This window comes from Eublepharis macularius, chromosome 9, assembly GCF_028583425.1.
Source record: "Eublepharis macularius isolate TG4126 chromosome 9, MPM_Emac_v1.0, whole genome shotgun sequence".
In the NCBI taxonomy this organism is placed as follows: Eukaryota; Metazoa; Chordata; class Lepidosauria; order Squamata; family Eublepharidae; genus Eublepharis; species Eublepharis macularius.
In genome coordinates, this window is record NC_072798.1 from 8,529,560 (window position 1) to 8,544,007 (window position 14,448).

General features: G+C 45.7%; 1 protein-coding gene across 1 annotated transcript; it reads left to right on the plus strand.

The window, feature by feature from the left end:
- Positions 1-4,925: 4,925 nt before the first annotated feature.
- Positions 4,926-8,738, plus strand: LOC129336107 (polyisoprenoid diphosphate/phosphate phosphohydrolase PLPP6-like). The gene is made up of 3 exons (XM_054989111.1): positions 4,926-5,462; positions 5,739-6,156; positions 8,184-8,738. The coding sequence occupies exons 2-3, from the start codon at positions 5,751-5,753 to the stop codon at positions 8,576-8,578; spliced, it is 801 nt and encodes a 266-aa protein (XP_054845086.1). The 5' UTR covers positions 4,926-5,462; positions 5,739-5,750; the 3' UTR covers positions 8,579-8,738.
- Positions 8,739-14,448: the final 5,710 nt, after the last annotated feature.

Here is a 14,448-nt window from a genome sequence, read left to right on the forward strand (position 1 = left end):
GTACAATCAATATCAAGGTCATTCCCATAAACAATGCCATAAGGTAAATAAATACAAAATACAAAGACGTAGCGTTAGCAAGGATCCAATACACAGTTGAAGAAATGCTGAAACGGAGCACAAGCAATTCTAGGGTTGACATTAGACAACACTACATAGGAGCCCCGTGGCGCAGAGTGGTAAGCGGCAGTATTGCAGCCCAAGCTCTGCTCACGACCTGAGTGTCAGGTTCAGAACGCTTTCCTTGATGTTATAACCAAAGAGACTCCATTTTAATTCTTTTAGTATTCTGAGTGTTTTATTCACAGGTGCCAAGACGTTCCCTAGCAGCTATCTCACAGAAGAGGAATGTTTTGACTACAGCTTTGCCAGCCTTGGGAAACTTTCGCTTTCTCAGCTTCAAGCGGATTGTTTTGAGAACTATGGGGGGAGGTTGGGCCTGCTGGGGTTTGATACTCTGTACCTTGTTCTATGCCTATCATTCGTAACAATACACGTGTACCAGCCCGGATATTGCATCTGGGCCAGTGGACTATAATGGTTGCCTTTTTCAGTAAATCTTTTGAAAACAACGGACTCTTATCTGATTGCAGAAGGTAGTCTGGATACAACTGTTATTTAGCCACAGATCTGACACTGAGTTCGATCCTGGCGGAAGCCGGGTTCAGGTAGCCGGCTCAAGGTTGACTCAGCTTTCCATCCTTCCGAGGTTGGTCAAATGAGTTCCCAGTTTCCTGGGGGTAAAGTGTAGATGACTGGGGAAGGCAATGGCAAACCACCCAAAAACAAAAAAGTCTGCCAAGAAAACATGATGTTTGGAGGTCTCCCATTCAGTTACTAACCAAGGCTAACCCTGCTTAGCTTCTGAGATCTGACAAGATCAGACTCACTTGGGCTACCCTGTAAACTGGGAAGAGCAAAGGAAAAGAAAAAGGTTTCCAGGTGTGTTCAGTTTGATGTTAAAGCAAAACGCAAACGCAGTCTTTCTGGATGAACCTATTTTGGCACAACACAACCCTGACTGGGTCCTTAAGAAGAATTCAGGCTCAGTTAGTTGTAGACAGAATGCGAATGGTCCCAGTGGCCTGGGGGAAAAGTGAGACCAGAAACAGTTTGAAGGAAACTGGTTGCCAACTTCCAGGAGGGGCCTGGAGACAACCCCCCCCCCCGAATTACGGCTGAGCTCCAGACTGAAAGATCAGTCCCCCTGCAGAAAATCCCCTGGGTACTCGTTTTACCGACCTCGGAAGAATGGAAGGCTGAGTCAACCTTGAGCTGGCTTCTGCTAGGATCGAACTCAGGTCTTGAGCAGAGCTTGGGATGCAGGGTGTTTTGTTACAGGGTGGTTTGCCATTGCCTTCCCCAGTCATCAACACTTTATACCCCCAGGAAACTGGGTACTCATTTTACCGACCGCGGAAGGACGGAAGGTTGAGTCAACCTTGAGCAGGCTACCTGAACCCGGCTTCTGCCAGGATCGAACTCAGGTCGTAAACAGAGCTTGGACAGCCTGGAGATCAATTGAAATTCAGGGAGCTCTCCAGCCCCCACCTGGAGGATGGCAACCCCAGCCTGCTGAATGCCTGCCTTCAGCCCGCTCTATCGTCTCTGCCTGGGACCATCTGTGCAGGCTTGGGCTAGGCGTCGTGCGCCCCTCCCCATGGCTTTTTCCTCATCTCTCCCCACCCACTTTGGGCACAGTTCTTGGCGGAAGTGCCTCTGAGATGCTTCAGCTCAGCTTCCTGAAGGAGCACAGAAAAGCCGGCTGGTCAAGCCTCGGAGTTTGCGCAGGGTGAGCGCCCTGGAGGAGGAGGAGGGAGGAGGAGGAGCTGCTGCGGGAGCGGGGTCAACTCCAGCATGGGAAATTCCGGGGTGCTTTAGGGAGGGGGGATTTGGGGAAGGTTTTACCTAGAATCTATGGTATACCATAGAGTTTGCCCTCTGAAGCCGATGTTTTCTCTAGGGGAAATCAGCTGTGATTCCAGGGGAACACCAGGCTCCATCTGGAGATTGGCAACCCTATATTGGAAGGGAGGGGGAAAGGGTTGGTTTTCTCCCCTTAATGAGTGCTTGGACAACCTGGGCTTCACACCCTATTTACATAGGAGAGAATAAAAGAGTTTATTTATTTATTAAGGATTTTATTTATGTATTAAGTTATTCCCTCCTCCAAGGAGCACATTCGCCCCTCCTCCATTTTATTCTCACAACAGTGCTGTGAGGTAGGTCAGGGTGAGAGTGGCTGTCCCTCCCAAGGGTGATTTGAACTGGGGTCGCCCAGATCCTAATTCGAAACCTTAGCCTCCATCCATGGGTGTGATGTAGGGTTGCCAGTTCTGGATGAAGAAATTCCTGGAGCTTTGAGGACAGAACCTGGGGACCGGGGAAAGAGTGCAGCAGAGATGTCATTTCCCCCAGAGAAACTGATCTCTGTAGCCTGGGGATGAGTTCTAATTCACAGAGAACCCCACTTCGAGCTTGACAACTGTAACTTGATGTGTAAATTGCCAATACTGTATATGTGTGTGTAGGGGGGGGTGAGCGGGGGGGGGGGGTTTCTAAATCACAAGGATCAGTATTAATTGATCCAGGCTTTTTGTACATGGCAAACCACAAATTGCTGAATTTGTGTTCCGCTTGTTACGTGAATTAACAGTGGCTATTTAGGGTGGTGGTGGAGAGTGCCCTCAAGTCACAGTTGACTAATGGTGAACCTGGAGCGGTTTTTATGGCAAGAGACTAACAGAGGTAGTTTGCCACCACCTGCCTCTGCAACCCTGGTCTTCATAGGAGTTGTCATGGCCCAGTCTGGGCTCAGTGAGAGCGAGGACTCCTCAGGAGAAGAAGAGCTCCGTGTAGCCAGCCCTGACTCAGCAGAGGCCGATCAGAGTTCACAGCCAGCAGCTGAGACAGAACCACCTGTAATCCCCAGTCCTAACAACACAGGGGAAGCCCAGCCAGAGACTTCCAACACCACAGGGGAAGCCCAGCCAGGGGCTTCCACTCTTCCAGGTTCACCCACGACCAGAGAGCGCCGCAGACAAAGGCGGAGGCTGAAGCTACAGGAAAGACGGCACAGTGCTCACCTTCTGAGTAACATCAGGATGAAGCCCCAGCAGCTGGCTACAAACCACTCCTGGCTATAAAAGCCAGCCTGGAGGAAGCACCAGGTACGGAAGCAAGGTGTTACACTGCCTGCAACTGCTCTGTGTAGCTTGCTCATGCCTGCCTCGAGACCTGAGGCTGTCGGTAGCTGACCTCGGACGGAACCTGACCTAGCCTTTTGGATCCTGGACTCACCTCTGACGGTTGCCTCGTGCTCGGATTACGGATTGGACTTGGCTTTGGAATATCGGACTCCCCCTTGGCGTTTGTGCGAGTGCTCTGCCTGTGGACTACCAGCTTGGGCGAGCCCAGCCCGTGACAGGAGGTCTCCCACCCAATTACTAACCAAGGCCAACCAAGGGTTAGCTTCTAAGATCTGATGAGATCAGGCTCACCTGTGCTATCCAGGTCAAGGCAGCTATTTGGGGTCTTTGTATAAAACTCCATGTAAAAAACCATTAAAATCCTTTCTTCAAATCTGTGTTTTCCCATAATGCTGGCAAAGTGCTGGATCCATGATTTCTTTGACGCAGTAAGTAAGTGAACATGGATGTGATGTATGCTTTGATGTTGAGTATCAGGGGAAGCTGTGTAAAAAACCACACAGAGGACCTGGTTGCAACCTACGGGGTGAGGGGAGGGCGGCATGGTTGCTGCCATCTTACTCGGGGCCCAACGGTTCTAGAAGCCTCTTGCTGGGCAGCGCATGCGGTCCGATTCAAACTCTGACCAGCCACTCATGGCCTGCCAGCTGGCTTTGCAAGCAGAGGAGGCTGGCGACAGACCTGAGAGGCACAGTTTAATTTAATTTAATTGATATTTACCCGCCCTCCCCGCAAGCGGGCTCAGGGCCGGTTACAACACTGTAATAACAATAAAACAATTTAAAATTCAATACATAGAAGTAAAAACAGTCAGAATATCAAGTTAAAACCAGGATACCCAAGATAGCTCTCAACGTTTACCATACACCCCATCGCTCAAGTTGTTATAGGGTAGGGCAAGCAGAAGATAGATGATGTCAAGAACAGGTGTACCACAGATCACAGCAGGGGGAGGTGGTCGGACAGTTCGCCCAGGCCTCAGTCACGCTCACAACCATAGGCCTGCTACACTTAACCCTGCTGTGCCCTGGATAGCCCAGGTAAGCCTGATCTCATCAGATCTCAGAAGCTAACCCTTGGTTGGCCTTGGTTAGTAATTGGATGAGAGACCTCCTATGAAGACCAGGGTTGTAGAGGCAGGCAATGGCAAACCACCTCTGAGTCTCTTGCCATGAAAACTCCATCAGGGATCGCCGTAAGTCAACTCTGACTTGAGGGCACTCTCCACTCCACCATGCTCAGCAACACAGAGCCAAGCTACAAGTGATGCCTGACACAGGTTGGACACTTGTCAGCTTCCCTCAAGTTTTGATGGGAAATGTAGGCATCCTGGTCTTGCAGCTACAATGGAGAGCCAAGCTGTAAAACCAGGATGCCTACATTTCCCATCAAAACTTGAGGGACAAGTGTCCAACCTGTATAAGGCGTCACTTGTAGCTTGGCTCACAGTTAACCAATAAACTGAAGTTTTACTTAAGCCTGTGTCTGGATTCACAAGTTGCACGTGGGTACACTCTCAGAGAGAACCCAGAGGCTGAAAAGGCTCAGGGAACAAAAGAAGAGGAACTTTCCTTCTGCCTAAGCTCTGGTGTGGCTATGGTCAGCACCCAGAAATAGAACTGGGGGTGTGTGTCTTGGTTCATGCAGAGGGTGACACTCGGGACAAGGAGACTAGTAGTAGGTGTCACCCCCCAGTCTGAGCCAAGGCTGCTTGGATCTAAGACAGAATGTGACGGGTCCAAAGGCCCCTTTGGAGCCACATGGGTGAGGCAGAAGAGAGCCCCGTGGTAGCAAAATGTGCTTAGCCGGCTTTGGTCTTGAGTCTGCATTCACTGATGCATAAATAGACTTGCATGACCTAAATCCCTGGTGTTATCTTTTTAAGCATAGTCCTGCTGAAACTTACAGACAGCAACTCCCGGGTTTCATGTGGGGAAAACTGAAACGCCAAAGAAACACTTGCCACAACAGGCCCCGGACCCTCCCAAGACTGAACGTACCTTCCTCCTTCTAAAGTACAGGCTTCAGGCAAAGATTGCATGAGGTCTGAACAAACTCATCTGGAGACCAAAAGATTGGTTTTACAAGAAGAACGAGAGGACAACAGACATTTAACAACATCCAGCCCTAGAGCGTAATGCCGACTACAGCCTCCAAGCTGGAAAACGTCCAGGCTAGAGCACAGCAGGATTGGATCCTAGTGGCACCTTAGAGGGCAGAGCACAGAATCAGGAAATCAACAGAAAAGGCACGGTAAGACAGAGCTGTTTCACACGCCACGCTCCCTTTGCCAAAGGCCCATGCTCTCTGGCTTTGCTTGGTCCTTGGCACATGTGGGGTGTCAGAATGTGGAAGCCATGGCAGGAGGGAGGGTTCCAAGGTTGCCTGGTAACAGGGTTGCATAAGGTCTTTGAGATTTTTGTATGAGTTTAATCTGAATTGAGGCTGTATTTGGGCCTGTAATTGTTTTTAAACTAATTTTTAAATAAATAATAATAATAACAACATTCAACCTTTCCTGTCTCATAGGACAGCACTGCTATGCCTGGTCCAAGGAACAACCTAAAGACTCACTATGAGAAACCGAACACTGGCACCAGGGTAGAGGCAATGATGCGTGAGAGGAACTTGGTGCTCTCAGAAAGCCAGTCTCATTCCAAGCACTCTGCTCCTGCCACTGCCCCCTTACAGGATTTAACCAAAGAGGACGCTCTGAACCCATCTTTTGTGGCTACTGTCCTGCGATCCTTGCTGGCTGTTGATCTTTGGGCCTCCAAACAGTTGGGGGTGTACGCTAGAGAGGATTCTGCTTGGGCTAGCGCACGGCTGCTCATGAAGGCCATAGAGATCTTGGGAGATGGTTACCCCTGGCTAGCGGGCACATTGTGCGGCCTCTACATAACCGACAGCCCAACTGGGAGAGAGGTGCTGATCAACTTGCTCTTCGGTAAGAGCTCCCCGTCTTCTTGATCCCCTGCCCCAGAAGTCCTTTCTGTTAACTGTACTTCTGATTCCCTTGATTTTGTCCCACCACTTCATTGTTTTAATACCTTGTTTTTCTATCGTTACGTTGCTTTATTTAATTGAGAATTGCCTCGAGCAGAACTAAGGCAACGGCATAGAAATGTCCTAAATAAATACTATAGCATTTGGCCCCATTGTTAGAGGATCTGGGAGCATCAGATAAATATTGTCCCCTCCTCTTGTCCCTTCCCTTATGTGCAGTCTATGGGAAGGATCTCTATTTATAGTGCCTATACTGTTCCCCAATCTGAAGCGGTCCATATCTAATTAGAAAAGTGTTCAAAAGCCAAGTGTCTGTGAGAGCCAGTTTGGTGTAGTGGTTAAGAGCGCGGGACTCTAATCTGGAGAACTGGGTTTGATTCCCCACTTCTCCACTTGAAGCCGGCTGGGTGACCTTGGGTCAGTCACAGCTCTCTCAGAGCTTACTCAGCCCCACCCACCTCACAGGGTGTTTGTTGTTGTGGGGATATTGTAAAACACTCTGAGTGGGCATTAAGTTGTCGGGCGGTATATAAATTGAATGTTGTTGTTATTAAAAGCTATCAGAACTGCATGGGTTTGCAATAACTAATATTTAAAGTGTTACGTTTTTAAAGGTATTGGAGGTGTCGGGGATGTGTTTTATTTGCACACAGTTATTTTACACACTGTTAAGATAAATTCAAGTAAAATTTGATCAGTGGGGGAATGGGTAATGAAGAAAGGTGTAACACGGAGTAGCGGGATCCAGGAGATTCCAGGTTTGAATCCCCATTCTGCCATGAAAGCTCACTGGGTGATCCTGGCCAGTCACACTGCCCAACCTACCTCACATGGTTGTTGTGAGGATAAAATGGAGGAGAGGAGAATGCTGTGAGCTGCTTAAGGTCCCATTGGAGAGTAGGGTAAAGGTAAAGGTAGTCCCCTGTGCAAGCACCGAGTCGTTACTGACCCATGGGGGGACATCGTATCACTGGAGAGTAAATGAAGTAAATATAAATAATGCAAACTAGGAGAGAAAATGAAAAACTTTCTTATTCTGAAGCTGCAGTATCTCCCTGTAATAATTCATAGTGCAATTCTATACTGGAATAACTGAGTTTTAGCCTTGCAACAGTGAACTAGAACCTTGGTTTAATCTTTGACTACACATAACCACTGAAATTCTGAAGTACTGAAATTCTGTTAGGGGTTGAAGAACGAGCGCTATTGAACAAATTTGGGTTCCTAATACTGTGAAAGCAACTATAAATCTTTAACAGTATGTCAGTATACTGCTTTTAAAAAATACAAAGTTTTCAGTTACGACAAAAGCAAGCATAAAAACTGAATAATCCCATCTGTAAATTTTCACCATTATTCAAATAAGCCGATAGTCTAGTGTATTAAATTAAAGCATTGTTAGGGAGATCATACAAAACACAATGCTAAGTATATAGCCATAATATAAAACAAGAACTCTCCATTTTCAAGGCCTTGATAGTTGTGATTAAGTAGTGACTGTATCTACTTCAAAGGAATCCCTCCCTGAAGTAGGTCTAGCAATATCAGGGACTTTTGTTAATATATAACAAGAATGGTGACCATTCTTCAAAGAATTTTTGAAACTAGAAATCTTAAGCAGAGTTACTCCAGTCTAAGCCTATTGAAATTAATGGGCTTAGACTGGCATAACCTTGTTTAGGATTTCACTTTCTTAGGATTTCACTGTGGAAGTACCCTTTCGAGCATCATGTATCATGTGCTTTCAGTGGCAAGAACTCCCTTGCGTCCAACAAGTATGTGCTATCTTTTGGTTCAGACTACGGAAAGTTTGCTCCATTGCAATCCTAAACAGAATTACTCCATTTATTCTGGGCTTAGAAGGGTGCGACTTATTTTTGGCCTTCACTTCTAGACTCCTGAGGCTAGTTGCTTATGATCTTGCTCTTTTAACAGCATTTGAAATCCTTTTATCTGTTTGTCTCCCAGCTCTGGTACTCGATCTGATTTTGGTGGGAGTGCTGAAAGGGCTGGTGAAAAGAAGGCGCCCAACCTACAATGAGACGGATATGTTCATCACCATCTCCGTAGACAAATATTCCTTCCCGTCAGGCCACTCTACCAGAGCAGCCATGGTCAGCAGATTCGTTCTTGAAAATCTTACACTGGCTGTCCCTCTGCAAGTCCTGGTGGTACTTTGGGCCCTTGTTGTGGGGATTTCCCGCGTCATGCTGGGCAGACACAATGTGACTGATGTGCTCTTCGGACTGGTCATGGGCTACATGCAGTACAGCGTGGTGGAGTACTTCTGGTTGTCCCCTGCCACGGTTCCTGCTCTCTTTACAGCACGGAGCGAGTCCAAATGCTTAGCACACAACTTATAAAACTTCATCAAGCTTTACCGGGCAAGCAAGACTTACGGACGGAACCAGCACAATTCATTCCGAGTGGCGCTATGACCCAGAAGAGTAAGTGGGTGTTACCTTGTTCACTGAATGGACACAAACTTGCCCGTGCAACTGTACAAACCATCCAGTTGTAAAACTGGACACTGGAATTTTAAAACATTTCTGAAGCTCATTATCCTCTTGTACTCTGAATATTTTTTTCCTAGTGAACTTATGCTTAGCAGCACTCTGTGTGAACTGCCAATCAAACAGTGTGCCTGTAGCACAAACACTACCTTGGTAGAGTCTCAACAGATGGGATAATAATAATAACAACAACAACATTAGATTTATATACCGCCCTTCAGGATGACTTAACACCCACTCAGAGTGGTTTACAAAGTATGCCATTATTATCCCCACAATAACAAACACCCTGTGAGGTGGGTGGGGCTGAGAGAGCTCTGAGAGAGCTGTGACTAGCCCAAGGTCACCCAGCTGGCTTCGAGCGGAGGAGTGGGGAATCAAACCGGTTCTCCAGATGACAGTCCCACGCTCTTAACCACTACACCAAACTGGCTGGATAGATGGAACCTTTATGAAACAATTGTGTAGCAGATATTTAGTGCAATCCTCAAAGTCGCACCCTTCTAAGCCTGTTGACTTCAGTGGACTTAGAAGTTTATATCTCTGCTTACAGTGAAATCCTAAGCAGAGTTAGGTTTAGACTGCAGTAACTCTGCTTAGTCCATCGAAGACAACAGGCTTAGAAAGGTGTAACTGTGCTTAGGACTGCGTTGATCGTATGTGCAAGGCCTGCTCTCATCCCGACCAGTGCTGGCAGTAGCTTGGTTTTTAAACTGAAACGATGCCATCACTCATGGTTTTCTCACCTAATGCCAGGATCACATTTTCAAGGTGTCTTTGCCAGACACTCTTCTGTGAATTTTAAAAATTTGATTTTCAGATAGGTTTTCCTAGACCTTGCTCTTGCCAGCCTTCTGTAATGAATTTGCTCAGGGCTTTTTTTCTGGGAAAAGAAGTGGTGGAACTCAGGACCGCACAATGACGTCACTTTGGGTCAGCTGGAACAAGGGGGGAGTTTTTAAAAGTTTAAATTGCCCTCGGCGAAAATGGTCACAAGGCCAGTGGCCCCGCCCCCTGATCTCCAGACAGAGGGGAGTTTGGATTGCCCTCTGTGCTGCACGTCATGGAGGGCAATCTAAACTCCCCTCTGTCTGGAGATCAGGGGGCGGGGCCACCAGCCCTGTGACCATTTTCAAGAGGTGCCGGAACTCCGTTCCACCGCATTCCTGCTGAAAAAAAAGCCCTGGTTCTGCTCATACAACTCCCTTCTAATGCATCTTTGTTAAAGTATCTGAGCAGTTTGTGGTGTGGGCAAAGCAGGTAGCCTGGCTATAGACTAATAGACCCCCACCATTTTCTGCAAGCTAGCGGGGTTCACTGTTACAGGAAGAAGCTGCCTGTTTTTATCGGCTGAAGGCAAAGCCAGTCCATTTATTTATTTGTTTGTTTATGTCATTAATAGTCCGCCTTTCTCACTGAAACTCAAGGTGGATTACAGAGTGTCAGATTAGTACAGTCGATATCAAGGACATTTCAATAAACAATGCCATAGGGTAAATAAATGCAAGTTTCCCAAGATATAACATTAGCAGAAATCCAATACACAGTTGATGAAATGCTGGAACAGAGCATAAGCAATTCCAGGACTGACAATAGACAACGTAGAACTACCCAGTAAAATCATACTTGAAGCAAGCGGCATGATATAAACATAGTCTATTTCACCCAGAAAACAAGTGGTATAAAACTGCTGCAAATGTCCACACAACTAACAGAAAGCCAAGCCGGATATTCTATATGTATCTGGAAGGTGGATGCTGTGTAAAAGAAGAGATATTGTTTGCATTGTTACGTAGAAAGTTTCTGAATATCTAGAAAATACTAGAAATGTTGCAAAAGCCTAAATACGCAGTGCTGACTTAAGGACAGTAATTTTTTTTATTTTAAAAACATGAAATGCATTATGTATAATAGCATTCATGCACATGTTATAGGGGTGTGAGTCTATGTGCGTATAACATACAGTACTATTGTGTCAATTTTATATACACATACACACATCATGCACACTTTTGTGAAACAACAGTTACATGTTTTTCAAATAGAAAAGAGCAAGAATCTTGAAGCACCTATAAGAGTAACAACATTTGTGGTAGGATATGAGCTTTTGTGAGTCACAACTCACTTCTTCTGATACAGCTAGAATGTGGAATCAGCTGCCTAGGGAGGTGGTGAGCTCCCCCTCACTGGCAGTTTTCAAGAAGAGGCTGGATGAATACTTGTCAGAGATGCTTTAGGCTGATCCTGCACTGGGCAGGGGGTTGGACTAGATGGTCTATATGGCCCCTTCCAACTCTATGATTCTATGAGTCCATCTGTCCTTATATCTTGGATAGCGGAGTGATTTCAGATGCTGAATGACAACAGCAGGTAAATGACAATTGCTGGTGAATGACAATAGCAGGTGTGATTGGATTGGGTGGGGTATGCAGAGGGGTAGTAGGTGTGAAGAAATCAGCATTGGTAATGAGACAGGAAGTCCAGGTCTCAATTCAGTCCTGGTGAATGCATCGTCTTGAGTTTCATGATCAGTTGCAATTCAGTCTCTTAATGGACATAAGTCTGATGTCAGAAACCACAACATTCAAAAACCAGTGGGGGAACATTTTAACCTTCCAGGACAATCAGTTGCTGATCTAAAAGTGGTAGTTATCCCGCAGAGGAATTTCAAAAGGAGATTAGAGAGACTGTGGAATTGTATCTGATATTTTGATATCTGATAGTGTATCTGATAACAAAGCTACTGTTTTGAAGAAGGAAATTGATTAATTGAGTCAAATTGAGGCGATCAGAGATTAAGTTCTAGGACTGCTATTCAGACTGAAAACTAACACATCTCCAGGGCTGATGGCATACATCCAAGGATTCTCAAGGAACTCAGATATGAAATTGGTAATGTGCAAACCAGTATAAGTAACTTGTTGCTAAAATTGGGCTCCATGCCACATGACTGGAAAGTGGAAAATGTCACAGCAGTTTTTAAAAACGGGATCTATGGAATTACAGTCCAGTTAGCCTAACATCTGTTCTAGGAAAATAAGTAGAAACTGTTGAGTTATTCAGCTAATTGGGAAACACTAAAGTCTGCTGAGATAAAATCAGCATGGCTTCTGTAAAGGGAAGTCCTGCCTCACTATCCTTTTGCTGTTCTCTGTGCAGGCTAGCAAGTATGTGGATAAGGGAGATCTGGTCTTTTGTAGGTGGTACCAATGAAGGAAGAAAGTCCAAAAGTACCAGGAAGGCGGCGGGGAGCAAACAGAGTAATCTCCTTTCCTGTCCTCCTTAATTCTAGTTTGGTGGCACAATGAGTCTTCTTCCTCTTGTGTTGGCCGCCAAGGGTGGTTGTGGGGTGAAGTGCGATGGCAGTCCTCCGGGTTCAGTTGTGGAAAGCAGCATTGGGTGCGGCTCGGGGGCCGCAGGGAGTCCCCCCACTCCCCCCAATTCACCTGTGTGGGCTGTGGAGGAGGCCAAAGAGGTCTTTGCGCAGGGGGGAGAGAATCTCAACTTTTTGAGGAGGGGTGGGTGGGCGATGGATCCCTGGAGGAATGGTATGTGTGTTATGAACCACCTACCAAACCACCTACAAAAGACAAAGGAAGAAAGTCAGCATAAAGAATTTATAAAACTTATCTAGACTTGTCTTACGCTTCACCATGCAGGCTTACCTGTTGGATGTCTTCCTGGTTGGAGTTTCTACTGCACTGTCCAGGGGGTCACCAACCTCCTGCCTGCCGTTTCAAGCGCTGATTACAGCCACTCAAACCCTTAGGAGGTCTCCTGGGAGGATGGCTTACCCCGTTCATTTGAGACTCACCAGTCTCTGGGTTTCTTTCACCTGGGGGATTCTGCACACAGTTGGTCAGATACTCAAAGACACAAGACTTTATACAAACAGATGTTTTATTAACTCGGAGGAGTGGATGCAGATGGCAGGAACCACTCCCTTTAAGGCACAAACAAGAGGCATTAAAAAAACAGACTAATCTTTACTAGTGCTATCTAACTAAAACATAAGCTTGCTAACTTGCATTTCTGAAGAGGCTTGAGGCTACTACTCACAAATCCATAAACCATGCCAGGCAGGTAGTCATCTCAGGCCTGACCTGGAGCAAAGTCTCTCACATGCTAACACAGCCTGGAATGATCCAACAACATCTCAGTGCATGTGTGTGGCGTAGTTCCCTGTTAACAGTGAGGAGCCATCTTTTCAAAGATTGCCAGCCAGTCAGAGGCATCTTGTAATCAGCGTTGCTAGGCTGAGAAGGCCTACGTGTAGAGCCAAAGCTCTCTTGTCTCTCAAGGACACTCTTTCTAGGCACCAGCTCCAGGTTCGATTAATTACTGAGCTGCACACTCCACTCCTGGGGTGTGAGGCCAAACTGGGCCTGTAAGAACTTAGAAACTTAAACCAATATACGCAAATGGGCTCACTATGGCTTTGCTAGACATGCACCTGTTGAACTTCTAATATTTATTGTGCATGGGTTTGGAATAATTAATGTTATTTATGAGATAGTGATAACTTTGTTCACACATATTCATGTAGACCTGATATTATGTTCAGAATTATTTATTTTGTTTGGAGCGTCATCACTTTATTGTTTATTGCTTATTGATGAGTAGTATATATTTTTATTGCTTATTGTTGAGTGGTATATCTCTTGCCATCCTCCATGTGTGGTTTTCCACTCTCTGGATTGGTCTTATTTGTCGGGAGGAGCCTCTTTGTTCGGTTGTCTTTACAGGATGGAAGGTGGGCAGATGTTGGCCCAATGCGCAGTTCACTTCTTACAAACAGCTCAGCCAGCACAAATGATTACAAAACCATCTGGAGACCATAGAAATGAGTTAGAGAAGATTCACCTCCAGCCGGGAGGTCTACTCCATGCAGTTCTGTTTTGGCTGGTTCCAAGAGGGTATTTCACTAACTATTATGTGTACATTATGTTATGAACGCTGTTCATTTTTATACTGCCAAGTGCAGCTATTTTAAAAATCACTTTCTGCTGCTTGTTCCTTCTTAATAAATAAAATTGATGTCTTAAATAAGGACCTGTTCCCTTCTTTCTGATTTGTTTTTTTACACAGGTTGGTAATGGGGCTGTGCTAGAAGGAAGTGGTTGTAAAGCGATAGTTTGGTAAAAGGATAAGAACAGTTGACTGGGTATGTCTACAGTTCTTTTGATGTAGATACATGTCTTTTGATGTAGATATGCTCCTACTGGGTAGTTTCTGCACCATTTAAATATGTTAAATAGCTCATGTTTTATTTCAGCACTATATCAGAATTCTATTTGTTCTATTGCTTTGTTCTTCTTCCAAGGCATTTGGGAAAGGCCTGACCAAGGCCATCTGCTGTAACCATTGCCAAAGACTTGAGCTCTTTTGCCTTCCATGAGGACATGGCAGACTTTCAGTGCAATCCCAAGAAGAGTTGCTCATTTTCAATGGGCTTAAACTAGAGTAACTCTTCTTAAGATTGCACTGTTTGTCAATTGAAATGTGTGCATGTTAAAATGAAAGGAAGGAAAATCTAAGTGCTGCCTTGAGTCATACTGAGAAAGGCAGATCATAAATAACATAAATAAAACTGAATGAATAAATAAAGTATCCCACTTAGACATGCTTCAAAGATCACAAAGACAGCTGGAGGAGATGCATGCATGGATTTGTAACATGCGTATCTCTCTTATTGGATGTTAATGGTGGAGACCCAGTTT